The sequence below is a fragment of the Podarcis tiliguerta genome, assembly GCF_965153285.1.
Source record: "Podarcis tiliguerta genome assembly, chromosome: 5".
NCBI lineage: Eukaryota > Metazoa > Chordata > Lepidosauria > Squamata > Lacertidae > Podarcis > Podarcis tiliguerta.
In genome coordinates, this window is record NC_139538.1 from 38,143,788 (window position 1) to 38,168,609 (window position 24,822).

The 24,822-nt window shown below is 42.3% G+C and overlaps 1 protein-coding gene across 8 annotated transcripts in view; it reads right to left on the bottom strand.

Moving 5' to 3' along the window:
* Window positions 1–24,822, bottom strand: part of VPS8 (VPS8 subunit of CORVET complex) — an 88,585-nt gene extending 63,763 nt beyond the window's left edge. For 2 of the 8 annotated variants that reach the window (XM_083443182.1, XM_083443178.1), the window contains exons 1-21: window positions 24,684–24,817; window positions 23,080–23,328; window positions 20,158–20,288; window positions 19,666–19,759; window positions 18,817–18,849; window positions 17,600–17,654; window positions 13,438–13,562; window positions 11,440–11,526; window positions 10,221–10,288; window positions 9,706–9,859; window positions 9,556–9,615; window positions 8,302–8,409; window positions 7,731–7,811; window positions 6,096–6,266; window positions 5,221–5,295; window positions 4,693–4,728; window positions 3,772–3,862; window positions 3,355–3,401; window positions 2,174–2,263; window positions 1,760–1,806; window positions 791–1,013 (exon numbers count right to left, since the gene is read on the bottom strand). In XM_083443182.1, the coding sequence (XP_083299308.1) occupies window positions 791–1,013; window positions 1,760–1,806; window positions 2,174–2,263; window positions 3,355–3,401; window positions 3,772–3,862; window positions 4,693–4,728; window positions 5,221–5,295; window positions 6,096–6,266; window positions 7,731–7,811; window positions 8,302–8,409; window positions 9,556–9,615; window positions 9,706–9,859; window positions 10,221–10,288; window positions 11,440–11,526; window positions 13,438–13,562; window positions 17,600–17,654; window positions 18,817–18,849; window positions 19,666–19,759; window positions 20,158–20,288; window positions 23,080–23,238 (1,935 nt within the window). In that variant the 5' untranslated portion in view covers window positions 23,239–23,328; window positions 24,684–24,817. Of the gene's footprint in view, window positions 1–790; window positions 1,014–1,759; window positions 1,807–2,173; window positions 2,264–3,354; window positions 3,402–3,771; window positions 3,863–4,692; window positions 4,729–5,220; window positions 5,296–6,095; window positions 6,267–7,730; window positions 7,812–8,301; window positions 8,410–9,555; window positions 9,616–9,705; window positions 9,860–10,220; window positions 10,289–11,439; window positions 11,527–13,437; window positions 13,563–17,599; window positions 17,655–18,816; window positions 18,850–19,665; window positions 19,760–20,157; window positions 20,289–20,676; window positions 20,746–23,079; window positions 23,329–24,683 lie in introns of all 8 variants that reach the window. The other 6 variants (XM_083443183.1, XM_083443179.1, XM_083443180.1 and 3 more) reach the window with 5 other exon arrangements.

A 24,822-nucleotide genomic window follows, 5' to 3' on the forward strand; every position in this document is an offset into this window, starting at 1 on the left:
ACTGGAAGGGAGAACAATTCCCCCTCCTTGAACAAGCCACTGCTCATAATAATAATAATAATAATAATATTCAGGGGTCATTTTTTTGGGGGGGGGGACCTAGTCAGTAGACATCGAATAATCACCAGGGCTAACTGGCCAAGTTGGTCCTACTAGGGCCAGCAAGGAGGTGTGTGAATAAGAATTTAAATGTGGGGTCCAGAAAGGGTTTCTTCATAGAAGAGGAAAGGGAAAAGGGAATAGCAGATCAAGCTAATTCAAATGGAAGGCCAGACAGAATAGTTCTGTCTTACAGGCCCTGCAGAAAGAGTGGTTAATGGGTGCTGGAAGTGCTTCACCAAAAGAACAATTGGGAGCTCATTTTAAGTGCCCAATTTTTCCTTTGAAGCCCCGCCCCTTACCCATGAGACACCTGGTGACATCATACATGACAAGAATAGGGTGAGTGGGAATGGACTCCTAAAAATGGCTTTGCAGGTCAAATGGGGAGGCCTGGTAAAGCCTTATTTGGCTTGCAAACCAGAGATTCCCCACCCATGATTTACCCCAAGTTTGAAACTGGTATTAATCCACATAATTATACCTGGATTAATGTAGATTACCCTAAGAGATCTTGTCTGGTTCTCAAACGCTTTTTAGAGTTTTACAGAGCCCGGGGGCATCTCTGTAGCACAAGGCAACACAAAACGTTTGAAACATCTTGTTCGTTAACTATTGAAAACATTCGTACTTAAACAGCAGCAGAATGATATTACATCCATGTCAAAATATGAAGGTTACCAATTATCACCTGCTGTATGTCTAGGCTGGTGATATCCATATGTACAATGCAAGCCTCCATGTTTGCCATTAAATTCTTATCTTGGAAGTGAAGCAGCAAATCTTTCATAATTTGAGCTGTAATTCCCATCAATTTATCACTTAAAATGTATGGCTCAAGACACTCCAGAAAGACACCCTTTGCCACAGAATTTTCACTCATCTTGTCATACATCTGGCTAAACAACAGATCCCTAGAATGAAGATGACAAGTGAATAAGTAATTATCAAAAATTAAAAACTTATTTTAGCTAGTAATGGTTGACTTCTACAGCATACACAGCAGGCAAAAACACTTCCTGTATTCATATTACAGATGGGGGACTGGTTAATCTATTTCTGCCAGTATCGGTTTTGCATGTGTTCAGACTGTAAATCTGTTCTGTCCCATGTTTCAAATACATATTAGTCTATAAATATGTATTTTTTTCACAAAATGTCATTTAGTAACATACCTTATCTTAAAATAAACATTTTGGTACTTTTTTTTAAAGTAAGAACTGCTTTGTAAAATTCAGATAAATGTGAAATCCAGAAGGATAATTGCATTCTGATCTGCATATGAGTCCAAAAGGCACAGATCAAGTCAATTTGCACTGGAATTCAAAAAGATGAAATTCCTGAAACATCTGTCATTCAGACCAAAAACTTTAAAAGGTGAGGCCCTAAAAGGAAAATCCATTTAGAAACCCGCCATTTTACAAATAAGCAATTGCGAATGCAGTGCTATAATTCAAGATCATTCAGACAGGAAATTTAGAGAAAACCTTCCCCTATGGCTCAATTGTTCCATCATTGTCAGCTCTCATATCCCACTTTTCTTCTGGGACACCTGCTGTTTGTCATTAAGGCAAGGAACAGCTATAGGTGGCAGTCCTGGTGCAGTATGTATGGCAAATCTATTGAATTCAGTAAGCAAGTTTCTCATGCTCTCACTTACATCCGCTGAAGCAGAAGGCAGTAATCAACAATGACAGGCACCATATCCTGCGAAAAAACCACACAGAAAGTGTCACTAACAATCTGCAAGTACTGCTTGATCTCCTATTACTGCTCTGTAGCTTTTATCCAGAAAAGATTAAACTTGCACTGATATAGGGAGATCACAAAATTAGGAAGTCACTATATTGCTTGCACATTATCCTCAAGACTTGAATTTTTTTCTGATGCAGAAGAATCAACCCTGCGTCTACCACAAGATGCCCAAGAGCAGCATGATAGCAGCCTATACAAGGAAATATTATTTTTATATAGGTGCTTCCATTTCTCTTGAAACGATTCATAACCGTTTTAACCTCTGAATTTTAAGTGGAAATAGAAAAGAAAAGAGAAATCACTGCAAAAGGCATTGTACCTGAAAGTGCTGCTCCATAACCTGGATTTTACCCTGATCAGGACATTTCTTCATCGTTCGATCAGCAAAATGGATAAGAATTTCAACCATCTGTGAAACAGAAAGATTACAGAGGTAAGGAGCGCCCGTCATGCTTTATATGAAAGGAAGGTACTTGACGGTGGAAGGAGAGAGAACATTCCTAGACCTACCTAAAGATGTCAGAGACTGAATGTGGGATCTTCTGCATGCAATGCACATGTTCTACCATTGATCTATGGCCCTAGGGATGGGTTCAGAAAAAGGATACAGGGGCAAATCGGTGGTGGGCTGTCCAGTTGCTAAAGTTCTCTCATAGATGCTGGGTTTCCTATCCACAATCCTTTGAATCTAATAGGAATGGCTTTGAACTTGGTGAATCAGCAGCCAGTGCAGAGGTGTTGCATTCTTGTCAGCAGCCATGCTACAGCATTCTGCACTAACTGCAGCTTCCAGATCAAGTGCAAGAGAAGCCCCACATAGAGTGCATTGCCAGGAATCCAAGCTTGAAGTCAGCAAAGACTGAACTACTGTGGCCAAGGCTCTGCCGGTTCAGGAACAGCCATAGCTGTGGCATCAGTCACAGCTGCTAAAGGGGCCTCGAACCGCTAAGGCTACCAGGACCTCCCACAAAGTTTGGACCCAATATCAGTTAATGTACAGTGTCAATGTTTAATCATTGTGGAGGTGTAACTATATACAGTGGCACCTCTAGTTAAGAACTTAATTCGTTCCAGAGGTCTGTTCTTAACCTGAAACCGTTCTTAACCTGAGGTACCACTTTAGCTAATGGGGCCTCCCACCGCCTGAGCATGATTTCTGTTCTCATCCTGAAGCAAAGTTCTTAACCCGAGGTACTATTTCTGGGTTAGTGGAGTCTGTAACCTGAAGCGCCTGTAACCTGAGGTACCACTGTACTCTGGTATTTGTTAATAAGGATGAGCATCACTTATGATGTAAGAGAACAATATGCATTGATGGCAAGTATGACTTTTAATTGCCATTGCTTTTACACATTCAGATGTACACCAACACACACACCCTAACTAAGCTGTTTGTTGGGAAAACAAAAGTTAAATTGTACAAGGGGGGAAAAAGACAGAATGTAGCTCTATATTCAGAAGGGGGAAAAAGAGATGAGATTAGGAAGAGGAAAAACTCACTCTGTCTGCAACAACAGCCTTTCGTTTCTGTTCATCTCCAGATAACCCTGTTTAAAAACAAAACAGAATACCAAGTCTTTTCCAGGTCAGACTGCAAATGAAAAAGCTCCTCACTTATTATAACTCAGAGTAGGCAATTTTTAAAAAATTAAATGGCTCAAAACACAACTTTAAAGTGTATAACCACCACCACATATACTGTAGAATTAAAACCAGGCAGGATTAATTTTAGCATGGGATTAGATAAATTTATGAAAGGCAGGTGTACCAACAATGGCTTTTAGCAAGGATAGAAAGCTGAAAGTTCCATGTTCATAGGTAATATACTTCTTAAGATCAGCTGCTAGAAGGTAAGCAATTGGGGGGGCTTTTGTTGAAGCAATTACTTAGGTGGTACAATACCTAAATCAAACTTACCTACAACAGCCTTGGCTTTTCCTTCGTGAAAGGACCAAGCAAGAGCCAGTGCTTCATTAAGGCAGTCTTGTTTCAGAAGATGATCTATTCTCTGAAGGCAGATACACAACAGCAACAACTGTTACAGATTGTGACCAAAGGCAATCTCCAATTAAGGATTTAATTCAGGAATTCTAATTGCTCTGTTTGTGTTTTAAGACATTTCTAGGATGCTTGCTCCAACACAGAAACATTCAACACCCCCCCCCCGCAAAAATACAATGTGCACAACCCACACATACACGTGTCTCAGATCAATCAGCCACTCAAAAATAGTACTCCACAAATCCATTCTATAAAGCTTTGAAAATTGATTAACATCATAACATCAAAACAACTGCCCTTTGAATAACATGGAGCTGGGCAATAATTAATGGCAGTTAAAATTATAAGCCAATCCATTTTATTTGCCTTCCCCTTGTCAGTTTGGAACAAAACTAACTATGGGGTTTGCTGATGGAAGGAACATGATATATTAACTCCCTTTAGCAATTTATTCACATTTTTGTAAGTTTCCCTCATTGCTGATACATATACAACATCAACAGTACAGAGGTAATCTTCCACTGCATCATGAATAATTACCAAAAAAAAAAGACAGTGCAGTCTAGATTAGCAATGCTTTATTATGTTGGTTGGTGAAAATATTGCATTCAATTAACAGGACACCAATGTTTTCTGTCCATAATATGTATATTTACTCATCAAAGTTTTGTCATGAAGGCAGCTCATTCCTCCTGTCACCAAGTCATGAACCTAAGCTCTCTACAGTGTCATCCTATACATGTCTACTCAGTTATAAACCCTTCAGAAAAGCTTAGTCCTATGTAAGTGAATTTAAGGTTGCAGCCTTAATACACTAGGGCCTTTCTCTTCACTTACCTCTCTCCAGCTTCTCAGTGTCATCACATGGACAGACTGAAAGTAGAGGAAAGTAAAAGCACAAGTAAATGCAGTTGTCTACTTAAGCATTCGTTGGTAGTAACTATGAATTCCCATACTAGCTGGCAGGATGCTTAGGCAACATTTATTCTAGGTGCTGAAGAAACATGAATCCCGCAACTTAAGATCAAAGGGCTACCTAATCCAGCATCCTGTTTTCCACAGTGGCTAACAAGATGCAGATGAAAAGACCACAAGAAACATCTGAAGACAAAAAACCTCTCATGCCATCTCTGATGCTGGAGGTAGTATATACAGCCATCATGACTAGGAGCCATTGATAGCCTTATTCTATTTATTACATTTACATACACCACCTTTCTGCCAAAGCACACAACATGCTTTACAAGTACTAAAACAAATGATAAATAATTCTATACTGAGATAATAATAATCATTCTAATAAGAGGCAGATAAAGAGGCCTAGTAAATAATAAAATAGTTTTAGAAGAACCTGGTCAGACTTACCTTTGTGCCTAAATAAAATATTTGACCACCACAGTTGCTGATTGACTGGTAACAAGCTTTCTCCCCCACCAGCGCCTAAAAAACATGGAGTGTTTTTATTTAGTACAATAGTACAGTAGTGGTGTTTTTCATTAGTAAGAAAATATATGAGGAATATAGGGCAATGGAAAAAATAAGTGCAGCCAGACAAGCTTAATTATTCAGTCGTTTCTCTCTCTCCTTTGTATAGTAGCAGGTGACAAATTCAAAGTAGAGCATTTAGTAGTCATTTCACATTCATCTGTGATCCACTAAGAGTTTTAATGATGTGTTATGGGTCAACAAGGCAGCTAATATTTACCAAATAGGTTGACTATATTTCAGACGTGTAGTTTGCAATGCAGAAGCTTGAAACATAAGCTAATTTCTGCTGAAATTTACCAAATGGGCAAGAGACAGAACAAAACTATGGTCAAGTTTTAAAATCTTTAAAATCTGGATATGAGACTGTGATTGCTATGTAAGCAAACAAACAATTTCTGTGTGCAGCAAAGTGATGGCAGAGTTTCAAGGTATCTTTTGGATGTGCTGAAGTGTATATAGTTGGGAAGGAGAGGAAAGTCCTTTCTGTATGTCTGCTCTCATCATTGTAGAATAGTTTTTCTCTCTATTGCTACAGTTATGCCATACAGTTTCTCTCTATTGCTACAGTTATGCCATAAAGGAAGAATACAGAACCCAATTGTACAAAAACAGAGAACTATAAGAAGAAATGGTGGGGGCGGGAGGAGAGAGAGAGACGTTATTTAGCTGCAGTTTCAGGACACACCAGATGTTAGATAGGAATTCCTAACAAACCAACATGTTCATTAAGTACATATCTCATTTGGCCATACCAGTGCTTGGCTGACATTGCCTCCTGTAGCCAATGATTTGAAATGGCTGCTGTTGTACACTAACTGGACTTCTGAGATCTCCACAGTCTCAAGTTCCTCCTGCGTCTGACGATCTATCACATGCAGTTTCTCCACACTATCCAGAAGAACCACTGTGCGTGAATTTATCCACTAGAAATCAAGCAAAGGTAACAGGTACCAACAAGTAATAACACAAAAGGACAGGGGATATTATTGGGCACTAAGAGAGCCAGTGTGGTGTAGTGGTTAAGCGCGGTAGTCTCGTAATCTGGGGAACCGGGTTTGCGGTCCCCACTCCTCCACATGCAGCTGCTGGGTGACCTTGGGCTAGTCACACTTCTCTGAAGTCTCTCAGACACACTCTCCTCACAGAGTGTTTGTTGTGGGGGAGGAAGGGAAAGGAGAATGTTAGCTGCTTTGAGATTCCTTCAGGTAGTGATAAAGCGGGATATCAAATCCAAACTCTTCTTCATCTTAAGTAAATCTTATAAAGCCATAGCATTTGAATTATATAGCTGGGGGCAACATGACTAACTTTAGAAGTTGGGGTCTCAGTACAAATATGTTAGAGAGGAATGTCATGTAATTTCCCTAGGAATATTTAACCACAATCAGCAAGACTAGAAATATACATTTTAAAGTGGAAAATCTCAAGTGTGATGTACAAATCCCCACAATTATATGACAAGCTTTTTCTTAATATGATGGTCTCCACAACCATTGGGAGCAAAACTTGAAGCACCCCTTTAAGCCCCAAGGCACAAAACTAGAATGAAGTTCATATTTGTAGGTTATACGTTTATACTTTTTAAACCCCCAGGTTATTCAAGTCTTAAACACACTTCCAATAATAGTTAACGTTGACGAGTTTTCTACTAGAATCAAACTAAGACAAATCAGAAGAAATTAAGATCGTGGCTCAAGAGTCAACACAATGAGAACTATTAAAGTGGCAACAATGTATTTAAGTACAGTGGTTCCTCGGGTTAAGAACTTACTTCGTTCTGGAGGTCCGTTCTTAACCTGAAACTGTTCTTAACCTGAGGTACCACTTTAGCTAATGGGGCCTCCCACTGCTGCCGCGCCGCCAGAGCACAATTTCTGTTCTCATCCTGAAGCAAAGTTCTTAACCTCAGGTACTATTTCTGGGTTAGCGGAGTCTGTAATCTGAAGCAAGGTACCACCGTACGTTGAAATTCACTAGCAAATAACAGAGCAATCTTAGATGGAGGTGGGGAGCAGAGGAGCCATTTCTGCAACCAGCTTGCACTGGTCATGTCAGACTGTGGGGTTTTTGTTTGTTATTTGCTAGGGGGATCCTTGAGCCCCTGGATCCTGCTAAAAAAAGGTGAGAGAATAATTGGAAGTAGCTTAGCTGAGTGACATTGCAGCCTCAGTCACAGCACAGCCCCCTAAATGGTGGTGCTCCTCTCTGCCAACAGAGGCCAGCAGGGAGACCACTACATAAACATCTGACACCCCTCACCATCATTACCCAGACAAGTTTCATCTTCTGAAGAGTTAAGAGCCTATTAAATGGAAGAAATGCCTATTTCTTTTTTAGCAACAAAATTCTTCGCATTTCCTACTAGAAAATAAAACATAACAACTTACTGTAAAATTAATGAGGTCATAGTGCAGATGTAGCTGCTTCTGCTTTGTAACATGTATTGCTCCAGATTCATCTCTCTTAACCTGGTGATGAAATTAGGTAATTCATAGGAACATAATAAACTGCATTATACAGAGTCAACCATTGGTCCATCAAGCAATTGGGCTGCTTACAATTGTGCTACCTTCAGCTGTGTTTTCGTCTAACACCTGCAGAAAACTTTTTAAATTTGCCAACATTTTTCATAATAGTCAGCTGGTGATCAGCTTGTGTGTGTTTTACTGTATTCATATTTGTTGAGAACAGCTCTGATATATTTTTTAATACAAATAATTCAGGAAATAAAGAAAGAAAAGTGATTCCCACTAATACCAATGTACACTCAAGTGAAAATCAAACTGAACAATTAGATACTTTGGCTTTTTCAACAGACTAGTAAGCTGAGAAACTCATCTACAACACAACTGTTGCCATCCTACAGTCTGAGCTTCTGTAAGTTAATGACCAACTACTCTGAGGGAATATGTATTTAGAAAGCAACTCTCCAAAGCTGATCGATAAAATGAACCTTACCAGAAGGAAATGGACAACATCTCCTCGGCAGAAGGCAAGCACGGGATTCACAGATGTCTGCACAGCAACAAAATGCCATGCTAGCAATGGAACACTGGAGGGGTCCATCTGAAGATGAAGATATATGAGATTCTTAGCACCAAGTAAAAGAAAGAAAAAGTACTGGCTGTAGAGGGGGGAGAAGTACTGGTTTGAAAGTGAAATATACTGGTCTAATTTAAACTCAATTTACAAAAAGACTTGCTGATTCAACCATGCTATAATCATGCTCTTTACTAAATATATATAAAAAATTCCTTACTTTCCATAGCTTTATAAAGACGCAATCAGCTTGAAATGTACAACATTAGCGTCTCCAGTCCTTGCAGAGGTGGGTGCACTTAAGCCTACTGATTTCAATGGTCTTAAAGTTAAAGGTAAAGGGCCCCTGACCATTTGGTCCAGTCGTGGCCGACTCTGGGGTTGCGGCACTCATCTTGCTTTATTGGCTGAGGGAGCCGGCGTACAGCTTCCAGGTCATGTGGCCAGCATGACTAAGCCGCTTCTGGCGAACCAGAGCAGCGCACGGAAATGCCGTTTACCTTCCCGCTGGAGTGGTACCTATTTATCTACTTGCTGTGCTTTCGAACTGCTAGGTTGGCAGGAGCTGGGACTGAGCAACGGGAGCTCACCCCGTCACGGGGATTCGAACCGCCGACCTTCTGATCGGCAAGTCTTAGGCTCTGTGGTTTAACCCACAGCGCCACCCACGTCCCACGTCAATGGTCTTAGGTATACCTAATTTGGCAAAGAATTACTCCATCGGTGCAGTGTGTGTTGTATAAAGTTCTTACAAGACAATGGATGGCTGTGTTAGACATCCAAACTAAGGTTCTCCCCAAATAATCCTCAGGCCTGGCCTAGGACAATTTTCTGCCTTAGGCAAAGGACAAGATGGTGGCGTGCTCTCTAGTCACATGTACAGAAGCAGCCTAGACCAGAAGTTGATTCAAGAAAGGAACATTCTCCACTGCATGTGAAGGAGGCAGGCAAATTCTGGGGGTGCAGGACAAGTCATGTGGGACACACAACTCTGTCCTTCAACAGAGGGTAATGGCTGGGTGGAATGGGGCAGGATCAGGAGAAACAGTCAGAGTGTGAGGGGCATTACCCAAGGCAGTTTCCTCCCTCTGCTTCATGGTAGGGTTGGCCCCAGTAACCCTCATGCTCCACCACAGCACTTTGAACAATCATGAATTTGTCAAAATTACTCACACGACCGTATGGGAAAGTCATCCACACTTTCAAAGACGGTTTCAAGCCAATGACAAGAATCTGCAGGTAGAAATGAAAGTAAGTAATAAACATTCTGCATTCGGCAATATTTCTTCCATTTTAAAACAGGATGTCTTGTGTAGAAGTCACCTTTGTTAAGGAAGCCATTGCAAGCAGGGAGTACTGGGTGATGGGATGGTCTCTCAGTTCAGTCTTTGCATGTAAAGGCTCAATGCAGCAGACTTCTCCCTTGGAACCACTGAACAAGCAGCGTGACTCACATGTTCTCACACCCATGACTCTCCTGAGAATAAAGTAAAAGGACATAAACAAACAGCAACAATTTACAACGGTGACTTGTGTGTATAGGAAAATGCATATACAATTTAGCTTTCAAAAGTGTTGCATGTAATTCCAGGAATGGCTTTTAACAACTACATTTGCAAATCCAGCACAAATGATACTGATCAGGATACTCAAGGGATACTCAAGAGAGAATGAGGCCTCTAAAGCCTCTAGTGTTTTTCCTCAGTCTGTTCAACTTGAAATCTTGAGCACAACCTGGTGTTTGAAATGCTGCACTTCAGGTTCTTAGAAAAGATTTCATTATAAAGGGTCTATTTCCAACAATGCTGTCATCCGACAATAAACTCACAGATTCTTACCTGAAAGAGAGTTCGAATACTGAGCCTCCACTGTCGTTGCAAATCGCTAGCGTTGGATCATCTGTAAACTGAACAGAACATTACTTTTCCCCCACACGTCTATCTTCGCAGCAACTTTTAAAACTTTCTTTCATTAACATTACCTCACTTGTTAATGGGCGCTACCCTAGACCAGATGGATGGGAGGTGGCCTGCTCTTAGCGGGGTCACATTCCCTCTGAAGAAGCGGTTACACAGCTTAGGGGTATTTCTGCAACAACTGCTGTCGCTTGAGGCGCAGGTGGCCTCAGTGGTACAGACGCCTTCTATCAGCTTCTGCTGCTAGCCCAGCTTCACTGCTATCTAAACAGGGATAGCCTAACTTCTGTTGTCTATGCTCTGGTAACCTGCAGGTCAGATTACAGTGGTACCTTGGGTTAAGTACTTAATTCATTCCAGAGGTCCGTACTTAACCTGAAACCGTTCTTAACCTGAAGCACCACTTTAGCTAATGGGGCCTCCTGCTGCTGTCGCGCCGCCAGAGCACGATTTCTGTTCTCATCCTGAAGTACCTCTTAACCTGAGGTAATATTTCTGGGTTAGCAGAGTCTGTAACCTGAAGCGTATGTAACCTGAAGCATATGTAACCCAAGGTACCACTGGATTGTAATGTGCTATATGTGGGGCTGCCTCTGAAGACAATTTGGAAAGTTCAGCTGGTGCAGAATTTAGCAGCCAGGTTGCTTACTGAGGCAAGACAGTTTGAGCACATAACGCCAAACATGGCCTGATTGCACTGGCTGTTAATTAGTTTCCAGGCCCAAATCAGAGTGCTGGTTTTGACCTATAAAGTCTTAAAGGGATCAGGACCATGGTTCCTCAAGAATTGCCTCTGGCCCTATGAATCAAACCCGGACCCTGCGATCATCATCTGAGGCCCTTCTTCATGTGCCTCACTGTTTGTAGAATGCTCTCGCCTGGCACCATCATTATATATTGTTATGCACCAGGCAAAAGCTTTCTTCTATAACCAGGCCTTGGATCTTTAACTATCTGTCGCCTTTCAGAAGTGGGTGGGATATTTTTTAATATACTTCTCTTTCCTATGCAATTCAAATTTTGAGGTAAGAAATACTGGTGCTGTATTAGGTGTGCACAATTTATTATCGTCAGAAAGATCTAACACAATTTCAGTGCAGCCAACACAGCTCACAAAGCAGAATTAATTAATATTTCTTACCTTAATGTGCAAAATTGCTGTTCCTGGAGGATGAGCATCTGTTATTGATCTCAAAAGCTTTCCACTAGCCAGATCCCACATTGTAATCTATAAGTAAAAGACCATTAATTTTCTCTAATACAAGTCTGGATTACCAAAGCATGAAGACATCTACGAAATATTTGCCAACCATCTTCTTGTGTAATCAAGCATTATTCAATTATTTTGTCCTACTTTTCCAGGCACAGAGTGTACTTCACATTTTATAAAAGTTTTAGAGAACAAAGGTCTAATTCAGATATCACACTTCCCCACTGCCATGGTCTGGGAACTGGGAGCAGATTCCTCCCCCAGGGGTGCCAACTTGAATAAAATATGGGGGGGGGGGTTCAGGTAAGCAGCACCCTGCATAATCTATCACATGACACGGTGCTTGCACATCATTTGAATGGCAATGTCAATCAACTGGGGGGGGCAGCCCCCTCAAAAAAATTGAGAGGGTGAAGTCCCCTCAGCCCTTAGGAGTTGGCTCCTATGTCCTCCCCTCCTCAGCGCTCTCTCCTGGCTAGCAGTAACTATCCTGACTGCAAAGTCTGAACTGGCATGATTAACAAAAATTACTGCTAAGCACATTTTGAAATGGGGTCTAATCCTGGTTTCAAACTCTGGTTTGAAAGCTAATTATGGTTAAGAGAAATTAGGGTTAAACTGGTCAGGCATGATTGTAAGCTACTGTTGGTAACGACAGGAAAAGGGAGGGCTGTATGAGCCAAGGGGGGGTGGAGCAAAAGGGTGGGGAAGGCCACAAAGTTTTCTTAATTGCCATATCACATCCAAACTGCACTATGGCTTGTCCATCAGTTTAAAAGCAGAAGCTTCCTCCCACCAGCTTAGCCAACATGATTGAGCAAGACTGCCAAGATTGCTCACTCCCAGTTTCCAAAATAATGAACATGACTCTATCTATCTATCTATCTATTCTTTGAAAGTTTTGCTAGGAACTGAAATATAGAGTTTACAAAATAAACAAATAAAATGGATGATGTTTTCTCTCATATGACATTTTTATTGAGAAAATCAAAGCTAGACTTAAACAAAAGCTGAATTTTCTGGCATTAAAATAAGGCCTCACGGAGTACAAAGAAGTACTGTGTGGGATACATGTACTGCTTGCTAATCTATATCACATTTGGGGTCATCAGGCTTCTCCCTACAATAAGCCACAGTAGAAAGAAATTATCTATGGAGATAACAAAAGGTGTAAATAGAAAATCTCCAGAACCAAAAAAGAAGAGCCCAGCTAGATCAGGCCAAAGGCCCATTGAGTTGAGCATTCTGTTCCAATAGTGGCCAACCAGATACCCACAGAAAGCCTGTGAGCAGAACCCGAGTGCAATAGCACTTTCCTCACTTGCAATCCCCAGCAACTGGAATTCAGAGACACTGCCTTGGACAGCGGAGGTGGAACAAAGCCATCACAACCACTAGCCATTGATTACAGGCGTCCCCTCACTTACACACAACCACATACATGCGTGGTGCTGGGAAATAATAACATAATTCAGTTCAAACCCAGAAATGGCGGGAGAGAACTGGAGAGTCCTCGTAGCTCATGAGGAGACCCTCCCTGGAGCCCGAAGAGGATGACAGTGAAGGCAGAGGAAGCCCTAAAGAGACTGAAGGTGCAACGGGGCTTTGTTTACACTGCTCAGCCTCTCCGCCTAATAGCTGGTGTGCGGGGTGGCGCAGCAGATTTCGCATGCAGCCTCCAGCCTCCTGTCAGCCCCAGAGCTTCAATTCTAGTTGTGAATATTTTTGGATACAGTGTTTTTGGTATGGATTGAAAAGAGAACAGCAGAGAGGAAATTTAAAGGGCGTTTTGAGAGGGTGCTCCACACTTTACCCGATTTCACTGAAACGTAACCCCTGGGTTTGCACATCTACCTTGGGGTACACAGAACACAGCTGGACTTACTTCTGAGTAAGCATGCACAGTATTGTGCCACATATCAACCTTACCTGTCCTTTTGCAAAACCACACAGAAGTCTTGAACAATCGTTGTTGATGCTAAGAGCAGATATAGCCCCATACTGTGCTCCAACTGCGGTACTGCCCAAACAAAGCCGAAGAGCCTGGTTAGGATCTAAACACAAAGTATGCCTAGTTAACATATGGGTACATCAACACCACAGATCAGCACATCCATCCTAGAATCAAGAGTAATTCTACACATCATGAATTGGCTCATTTCAGACATCACATTTTCAATCATTCAACCCATGATATGGAGAACTAGCAACAAACTGTGGTCTCTCACCCTCATCCTTCCTTTCCAGGTTTGCATAATCATGATAAACACCTAAATTGGGCGTAACATGCTTACAATTCACCAGGAGGAGGAGGTGGAGAAAGCTTTTGTGGAGAGTAAAAAATGAGGAGCAACCGCTTATGTGATTTAAGACAGAATTTAAAATTCTAACAGTGAAGAGCTATGACACCCAATGAGGCCCACAAAACTCAGGAGCAACATGACCAGTGCTATAAAGGGAAGAATAAGCCACATAAAGAAAAAGAAAATAGCACTATTTATAGCAGCAAGGAGACAGAAGGTCAATAATAAAGTCAAGAGATAACATAACAAAACACTTCAGTTCTTTTAAGAGAAAGATTATATTTTAGAAATTTAATACAAAAAGGCTAAAGAATAATAGAAAAATGGAGAGTAAAATAAAAGCTATGCCTCAATTAAAAGCTTGAGGGGGAGAATAGAACAGAAAATTATTTTGCTAAGGCCTCCATGTTTTCCTCCCAAAATGCCATGGAAGCACATTGCATTGAGGGAATTTCAAGGTCACAAACAGGCTGCCAATGGACAATATCTGCTGTTGCTGCTACCACCATCACATATTATGTAAAATAACTTTTTTAAAAATGAAAAATCCTATAGGTCAAAATAAACAGTTCTCACTCAACCCCACGCCCGTTTGGAAGCAAGATTACATACACACAAATATATGAGAATGAAGATCACCACACTAAAGATTGCAACAATCCTCATCTCACACCTAGTTTGTCATATGACATAGACAGCTATTCAAATGGAAAGGGAGCGGAAACACAGCTTCCTTATTTTAGTTCAGCAGCTCTCTAGAAACTGGTTAGACTCTCTAGTCAAAAACTGTAAGTGCCCCAAGGCTACTTGAATGAAGTTTCTTATCCATTTTCAGTACATGATATCTGCTTCTACTAATGTGATCAAACCTAGGTTTATGCCCAAGTACTTTAAACTTATATGCATGTTAAATGTTGTCAAACTTTTTTTTTTAATACAACAGCAGCTACTTTAAAAATAGATTGGAGGAAGTAAAAACTAGGTATATGGCTTCAAACTCTTTTGAAAAATAAAAAATTCATAGGCTGATCTTTGAAGGATGTCAATAAAGCAATAGGTGGTTTTGCAACCCTGTGAATGCATAAAGTCTGTAGTGGATTTCCCTGACAGTGGAAGGGTATGTTTTTACCTATTATTTGTAATTATTAACAACAAACAGCATTTAACAAAACCCGGATTCATTTACACTGTTGCAACACAATAAAACACCACACATTAAAAAATAAATCCAGGAAGTATGGGCCAAACCCATGCTGACAGGCCTATGCAGTTTAAAATTTCCTTGGGTAGCCAGTCACTTTAATGATTGCTCTGTACTGCTTTTAAGTTTTTTATGTCGCTGTACACACCCCAAATGTTTTGTGAGCAAATGGTATATAAAAACTTTTATAAATGAATTAAGTTAATTAATTGTATTTACCACAGAGCATGCTCTATAAAAATCAAATTATCATTTCCCACACATTATATCTCTGCTTCAAGTATTATTAATTATTATTATTGATGTTTTTATTCATTCATTCATTTATATGAATGAATGAATGAAAGAGCCAGGGCAGCAAACACAGCCACAATTTCCAAGAACAGTTAGAGTTAAAAACATTATTTTATCCAGTCACTTCATTATTTTATCCAGTCACTACCAGGAACAGGTATCCTTCAGCCACCTAACTCCTAAGTAAACCAAAATGTTTTCAAATTCCTTCTGAAAATTAATGATGGAGGCAGATGCACCTCACTAGGGAGGGCATTCCACAAATGGTGTACCACCACAGAAAGGGAGAGCTCAATCTCACATTGCCTACCCACCATCCTGCAAATGTACCCATGAATGATTTCCGCGCTCTTACCAGGTCACCCTTCACTAGTCATCCATCTCTCACCAAGAGGCTGGGTTAGGCACATGCACACCCTCCTAGTTGTTTCTGGCTCTCACCCAGGAATCAACCCAGTCAGATGTACCAGGGGGGTGGGGAATGCCCTCACCCATCCCTGCTGCAGACTTTCAGAACACAAGTTAATTGGCTGATTTTGCTTAACCATAAGGACATCCCATCCTTATGGTTAGGCAAATTCAGCCAATTAACTTGTGTTCTGAAAGTCTGCTTAACCATAAGGACATCTCACGCGGGTGGCACTGTGGTGTAAACCACAGAGCCTTGGGCTTGCCGATCAGAAGGTTGGCGGTTTGAATCCCTGCGGCGGGGTGAGCTCCCGTTGCTTGGTCCCTGTTCATGCCAACCTAGCAGTTCGAAAGCACGTCAAAGTGCAAGTAGATAAATAGATACCACTCCGGCGGGAAGGTAAATGGCGTTTCCGTGCACGGCTCTGGTTCACCAGAAGCAGCTTAGTCATGCTGGCCACATGACCCGGAAGCTGTACGCTGGCTCCCTCAGCTAATAAAGCGAGATGAGCGCCGCAACCCCAGAGTCGTCTGTGACTGGACCTAATGGTCAGGGGTCCCTTAACCTTTAAGGACATCCCAACCTCATCATTTTAATTAGCTGTGAGGTTCAGGATCACCCCCACTTTGCCAAAGCCTCTGGAGAGAAGAAGAGTGTTCACAAGACAGATGGTGGAAGAGGGAAAGGCAGGTGGGAAAAGCAGCAACACCCTCAGAGGTGGCAGGCAGCCAGTTTCCTCAAACAAATGCCAGCAAACCTCAACGAACTGAAGCAACGTTGTAAAGAATAGCAGGCCAAAATGCCTCCACTATGATGTGAGAAGCCGATAAAGCCACACAGAAAACAATTGCTTTAAGTTTACTAAAGGTGGTTCTACAAGCTGTAGAATCATAAGGTGTGCTTAGTTCTTCCACACACGGCTTCCCCATTTTGGCTTTATTTTTGTCAAATAAACCATGACACGGAGTAGTATGTCATGTGCTGTTGTTCATCTGAGGTTGTATTTACCTAATTTTAAGACCTGCTAAGGAGGTGGTGATTGGTACTGTTCCCTGATAATACCACAGAATTCAAAGAGGGTGTACTTTCTTTTCCCCGTAACTGTATAGGCAGTTATTGAATATGTTCTGGTTGGAGACCAGTACCTCCTGCCAGAGTGGTAATCAAAGCTATGATGTACTAAAAGCTACAGACAAAATATTTGTCTCTTCTTCAGGTGAGTTTCCAGCACAGGAAATAGCTTCAGGGTTTTCTATCAACTCCTGCACCCTAAGACCTAAAATTACATTGTGAACATATAGTCCATATATCAGAATTCAGAGCATAGTTGTGGCAGTTTTAAACTGTGGATCTGTTCATGCAAGTTACATGCACAATGCAGCGGTACTATACCTTTGCCTTCTCAGTCCATGAGGAAAAAAGTTGAGAGAGAAAGAAAATCCAGAAGTCAATAGGGAGGAAAAATATCCAATAAAATGTTTCTGTTCAGCAAGAGGCTATCACAAATCAGTTTCTGCTGGTGGCGGGGTGGGGAGCAACAGGCGAAATGCCTATTCATTTCTTTGTAACATGAGGCCAAAACAGCATATCCAGACAACACTTCCTTCAAATGCCATCTACAGAACCAAGTAAAAAAACAAACCCCTACCTTATTGGAACATAATCTTTTTTAATCCAGAAAGCCTGCAAGTCAACATCATTTTAAAATACATCACATTACTTACATGTAGCATGTCCTGCTAAGCTTACTGAATCAGATGACCAGACATATTGGTACTACTTATGTAACAAAATACAGTAACAAAATACATACAATATGCCACAGAAATCAAATTCAAAGTGATTTGCTGAAGTTTAAGTAGTTCAACAGGTACCCTTGCTTACCAAATATCAGTGCCAGTCCATGGGATGTTCCCACTGCTATGAGACTTGAGGCTGCCTAAACAAAGCAAAGCCAAGGGAAAGCATTAGAGCACTTGAAAACAAGGCAGACAATAAGCAATAACCCAAAAGTAGCAATCAGATTATCAATGTTTTAAGTAAGCAAAACTGAAACCAGAAATTAACCCTAAAAGGTTATGCACCCATGGAGTAGGTTTCTATAAAGGACTCAGAAGAAGCCATATCAGAAATACTTGCTGACCAAATGATTAAAGATTATTTCACAAAAAGAACTGATCCAAGTGACCTTTATAATTGGAACAGGTGACTGACAGGATTATCCTCATCATTATCATCATATACATTAGGTGGCAGTTAGACTTCCTGATTTTTCATTAAGCCTACTCATTGGCCTGTGCACAAAAACTGCGCTCATCTATTCCCCTTTCCTCCTCCAGTGCCTCTATGAGGGAAAAGAAAGGATATTTTCACTTTAATGTAATCATACTTTAGCATTACAGCCCAATCCTAAACTGTGATTAATCTAACTATAGCTTATTGAAACAAGCAAACTTAATAAACCATGGTTTGAAATAACCTAATGAGCCCCATTATAGCAGAAGCCCTGCATAAGGACTTCCATTTGTGCAACAGGGCTTCCCTCCTCTGTGTATGTGTGTGTCTGAAATTGGCTCTGGAGGTGTGAGAACCTCCAGAACAGCACACAGGGGAAGGAGAGGGAGGCTGTTCTATCTGGAAAGCTGCAATGCTTGTGCAAACATTCATTAAAGCACAACAATGAATCCCACCCCATGGTTTTAAAGTTGGGTTGTTTCAGTAAACTATGGTTAAGGCTAACTCCAGATTGACCAGGTAATACCAAACTCAGATAAAAGAGGTTAATTAAAAGCAAGGGTTTCCCATTTCTTTCTCATGGCTAAGGAGCCCAAGCCTGGCAATCCATAGCTTAGCTTTACATCCAAATGTTGCTTATCACAGCTACTGCAAGGGTTACTGGAGTACCAGATTGTGTGCACTGCTTTGGGTCCTTTATTTTGTTACATGGATTATTCATATCTATTCATTCATTCATTCTATATAGTAATACAAATGAAATAGTTTTGGAAAGAAACAGGGTCTGCAAAAATACCGTATCTAGGAGCAAGGCTTTAAGAACATCAAAAATGAAACAAGCATTGTATAGTTATTCATAAACTTACAATTGCAGTGGGTAAGCCAGCATCCACTTTGGCCTAAAAGAGAAAGATATATTATGCAACTAGCATCAATAATCATAAGAGCGAAACACAAAATAATCTGCACGTCAGATATAATCATGTGAGGCTTCCCAACTTGCCATTTGAAATAATAGAATCATAGAATTGTAAGTTGGAAGGGTCTTGAGGGTCATCTGGTTCAAACTTAAGCCTACACTTGTCATTAAGAAGCTGAAGCTCTGACTCAAACACCCCCCACAACCAGATTAATTCCATATGGGAATTCATCAGGTTATGACTGTGCAGAAAAGGGTTCTGCTCACTCCAGAGTGGATTTTGCTTTTCCCACAGATGGAAAATACCCCAAAGCTACAAAATGCAGGGGCTAGAAGCATCCTCCTCCTCCTGGGTTTACCATTATGTGTGACCATCACCAGTATGGAATTAAAAGGAGCTCACACCCAGTCCTAAAATCACCCAGAGAATCCGTTTTTTCAGGATTCTCAAACTAACACTTGCGAGTTTACCAGAGCCAGATACAACACTAGAACGCTTTGAGGGTTTTTTTGGTGTGTTTTTTTAACCAAATCAAGCAGTGTATAAATGTTATGAAATAAATAAAATAAATAGAAATAAATAATAGAAACAGAACATGAGGCAGTGGAAGAGTGTGCTTGACCGCATATCCAAATCCCTAGACCCCAGTTAGTTGTAGACTAGGAAAACAAACTTCATGTTTATCCTTTTCTACCCGCTGCATGAATATCGTAAGTGTACCACCTAACTATTGTCTCTTCCGACTTGTGTACTGCCCATGTTGTTCATCTGCCTCAGTGGAGAAAAGCTACTTACCGCTGCAGATACTATCTGAGCAGAGATTCCTTTCAGAAGGGACAGCCGTATCACAGAGCCATGGATGGAGAAAGAATCACGAAGCTTCTTCTTCCTTCGTAAAGTAAGGACAATCTCTCAGAACTCTACATGTAGTTAAGAGCCCAGTGCTGTAGTGAGAAACTGCTGGATGAGGGGCTAAAGTCCCACTGTGCCAGCAGAACACCAGATACACTACAGCCATGCAAATGCTACCATGACACATGTAACAGTGCAACACCACAGATACGTCAGCTCAGAAGGCCACCAGTGGGGTGGAGCTGTGAGGACATGAGTGGCACAGGAGAGGGGGGCACTTATGCCATTTCCTACACCCCCTCATGCAACTGCTATACCTCCTCTCCCATGGTGGGGCGCAAGTTACCAATCCTATGAAGTAAGTTCCTGGAGACTGTCAGTGATGGCATCGATCTCAAAGGAGCCACATCAAGGCATTTGCCCACAAAGAGTTACCTTTTCAAGTGTGTTCTATCGCCGCTGTCAGAGCTTGCTACAGATGAAGTATCATATGAGTGAGTGTCAATGTTATCAATATTTAGAAGGGAAGGATCCTCAAGAACAAATGGCTCTTCTTCATCATCAGTCTAAAAAAGAGACAGAAATAACATAGCTGGCCAACCATGCTATATCCAGCCTTGCAATGCACTAATGTAACTTACAGCAGTACTGCCTGGGTTTGCCAGGTTCCAGTTAGGCATGGTATTAGACAGGGATGAAAGACAGACTTTGCTCAAAGATTGCTGAATAAAATCCTACTGGTGGGTTCAGAAAGGCACACACAGAGAGAAAAGAACACACAATGCCAATTAAACAGCTTTGCCAATTTTTAGAGGAGCTTGGTCCCATTTTCCAAGGTAGTTTAAGAGCAGTGTCACATTATGATAAATTGGTCTGTGAGCAATTGCACATTTGCATTTTGCTCTTCCAGCACAGTGTGCAAATAAGGGTTTTGTACTACCCTGCTCAACTCACCTCATTTAAAATACTTTCCAGTGTTGGGGGAGTATCAACCTGAGGAATATCAAACTCCTTGTCATCTATCTATATCAAAAAAAGAAACATTTTTAAGCTTCGTCATGAAGATGTTGGCTGACCACTTTTGACAGTGAAATGCTTCATGCTCCTAATCACTCTTCCCTGGGTGCTCTTTTCTGAAAATTGGTGCTTTCAAAAGGAAAATTTCAATTGGGAGCTACTGTACACACACACTATGAACAATTGGGAATTTGATCAATGTAATGATCTAGGGATGGGACACGGGTGGCGCTGTGGGTAAAAGCCTCAGCGCCTAGGGCTTGCCGATCGAAAGGTCGGCGGTTCGAATCCCCGTGGCGGGGTGCGCTCCCGTTGTTCGGTCCCAGCACCTGCCAACCTAGCAGTTCGAAAGCACTCCCGGGTGCAAGTAGATAAATAGGGACCGCTTACTAGCGGGAAGGTAAACGGCGTTTCCGTGTGCGGCTCTGGCTTGCCAGAGCAGCGATGTCATGCTGGCCACGTGACCCGGAGGTGTCTCCGGACAGTGCTGGCCCCTGGCCTCTTGAGTGAGATGGGCGCACAACCCTAGAGTCTGTCAAGACTGGCCTGTACGGGCAGGGGTACCTTTACCTTTACCTTTAATGATCTAGGGCTGAACAAAAGTTTAAACTGTGTAAATACCAGATATGTGCAACAAAAAATGCACAGATCATAAACACAACATAAAACCCAGGACTTTCTGGTAATGAAAACATCAAAGCCTGAAGGTGAGAACCAGAAAAAGGATGACCATGTCCGTTTTTCCCCTCTGCTGCAGCAGGATGGCACTTTAGGAATTGGAATTGCAGTCTCCATTGCTCAAATTGTCAAAATCTGTTTAGCTGTTGTATAAGCACTTCCAACAGTCTGCATCTGAATGCCCCTAAGAACTACATAAAGTGTGGTATGAAGGGGTAAAGAGAGCAGCTAGAACAGGGGTCACAGACCCTGCAAGAATGCCCAGCTGTCAAACACTTTAGGTCACAATGATGTCAAGTGATTGGTTGCTTTGAAATTCTGAAGTCAGGACTTCAAAGCACCATGTGCAGCTGATCCAGGAAGCTTTGGCTCCAGAGTCCATCAGCTAATGGACAGTAGAATCAAAACCTGCTTTCCTTTGCCACTGAACAATCAGGAGAGCTTTATAAAGCTCCCATTTGTGCTCTGACAGTTGCATAGCTATCTGTCATATGATACCAGGTGTGGGGCAAGTGGGTGTGGTTTGGGAGAAGCAGGCTTATGGGCCAAGTTTGGCCTGCAGGCCAGAGGGTCCCTACTCCTGAGTCGTAATATCTGGGAGTGCAAGAAGGTATAATAATGCATACATCCAGTGCCACCTTCTGGTACTTTAAGCAATTTATTATTTTGAGAACTGTTTTTAGCTTTAGTTCACTGAAAGCCACTTTGGGAACTGTTATGACTGAAGGAAGACTGTACACACCATAATTAATGTTTGTCTGAAAACTTCCCCCACCCCCCAAACGATTCCTATTTGCTTTAAGAACATTTTAATTAACATTACAGGCCCCACATTTCCCCTTTCATTTTAGGATTGTCTGGGACTTATATGGGGGGGGGGAGTGTTAATCTTCCAGCACTCAGCCATCTTCATCCACATCAAAATAAGACAACAGAACAACCCATATGATGTAACAAATCTACGCATTCAGCTGCAAAAGCAGCCCAAAACATACTAGACACAGCATCTTAGAACAGATAATAGATGACACAGTACAGTAGATGACTTCCAGTCACTCCGCAGTTTGTCTAATACTTTTCAGTGTGTGAAGTAAAGCACTGTAAGCTTGATTTCGGATGCTAAAAAAGCACTCTGGCCACAAACCAATGCCTCTTTTCCCTATAGTTAGAGGAGATACAAATTGTGTGGGTGTGTGGGTTTATCTCTTAAGCAAGCGTCTGACACAAGTTTCTGGCAAGCTTCTGAAAGTGTATTCATTTCCGGCACCACATCCCATACTATTCCAGAGTCCCTCTAACTCCAAGAGTGGTTTTTTGGGGAAGCACAAGGAGTCTGAAGAGGCAGGAAAGCCCTGTTTCCCAAGTGGAGTCCTGACTACATTTCTCTGGAACCAACCCACTGCAACTACATGAACCAAACAATATATTAATGTATGATCCAATCCAAAAATCTGAAGAAATAAAACTCCCATAAAAATATTTTGTGCACGTGTAAAGAGGTTGTTATGCCATGAACTTGAAACTAGCACCTGCAACGTATTTTTTAAAATCCCGATTAGCTAACACTACAAAAGTAAACAGTAGCACATAACAATGTATAATGTATAATGAAGGACAGCAACAATTCATTCTTTAGACAAAAGACAGGCAGCAATGTCTTACCAGCTCACTCTTGGAGTCCAACTCTCTACTCAGTTCAGTCACAGACAGCTTGGGGGAAGAGGTTTCCTGGCACAATGGCTGCTGACTTGATTCATCCGCCACAAAGGGACCTTGATCTTGGTCAAGGTTTTGACTCTCCATCTTCAGTTCATCTTCCATCTTTCCTGTTCCCAGCTGTCAGAAAGCAGCCACTTGATAGGAGGAGGGAAGTTTAAAGTACATCTGCTTCCAGAGCCCAAACACCTGTAACTGATATAGAATGGTTCACATGCCACATTTACAATAGGGATACATAGAAATCATCAGAGAAAACCTGCAGCAGTGGACAATACGCAGACTACAAGTGAAAAGTCACGGCTAAGAACTCCTACTTAAACAGGAGGGTGAGATTTCCACACAACTGCTTCACTTTTGTACTTGATAAAAAATATGAAAGTAACAGTAGCTACGTGTTATCCTAAGGCAGGCATGCATTGACACCAATATGTCAGCTGTGCAGACTAACACAAACCATACTAATCTCCTCTCTGTGTCTGGATTACAACTCGTACCGTTTAAGTTGCAAGCCATTTTGGAGGTCCTTGTTAGGGCCAAAAGGCAGAGTATAAATTCTTTTAGAAATATTATTCCCCCCCACACACACTCTAACCATTTCTCTCCGACAGCTGTCAACAGACCGCCACCATTAGATCATAGAATCAGAGTTAGAAGGGACCATAAGGTTCATCTAGTCCAACCCCCTGCAATGCAGGAATATTTCACCCAATGTGGGGCTCCAACCCACAGCCCTGAGATAGAGTCTCATGTCCTACCACCGACTGAGCTATCCCAGCTGCTGCCCTACATCCCCCACAAGCTAGAAGGTGCCTACAAGGGAAACTCTGGGACCTCGCATTGAAACATATGACTTCCTTGCCCCATCATTTGCTTCCAGGTTCAATGACGGCTCAGAAGCCTGCCATTAAATCAGGAACGTCGGCCGTCCAGATGTTTTCCCGACTACAGATCCTATCATCCCCAACCAGTATCAGCCACCTGACTGGGGCTGACAGGAGTTGGGAGAGTCCAGAAACAGCCACAGGTTCTCAATCCCTGCTATTGGCGCACAACCACCCAAGCCTCCTCCTAAGGAAGCCTGAGGTTGTGTCATTTGCAGCAGTCAGTGTGAGAGCTTGGCCGCTTTTCAACACAATCACAATAAAGTTCCAAAGTGGGGGGGGGGGGGGCAAAGCACCCGAGAGCCCCACGGAGGCATGTTCAGTGACCCACCCGAAGGGGCCAGTTCTGGGAGCAAAGCCCCACAGCAGCCACCCCACAGGCTGGCAGAGGAGGGGTTTCCGGGGATTCCCTTCCCCGCCCCACAAAACCCAGGCGCCGTCCTCTAGGACGCCGCAGCACAGAGCAGGAACGGGCCATGTTAGAAGCGGCAGGCATCGCCATGCCCAGGGACGGGGTTGCGGGGCGAGCCTGCCTCTTATGGCCCCGTCGAGCAAGGGCTGCGCCCCACACAAGGCCAGCCAAGCCGCCTGATGCCGGGAAACTGGGAGGCGCCCGCCCTCGACCCCCCGACTCCTGAACCAGCGAGGCAAAGGAACAAAGCTCACCAGCCCACATCTTCGGGGGCGCCCTCGAAACGCCAGCCATTCCGCACCCGCCGCCGCCGCCGCCGCCGCCACTTACTTCCGCCCGGCCCAAGCGCAGCTTCTCCGCCCGGCGTCTGCTTTAAAGGGGACGCCCAAGCTC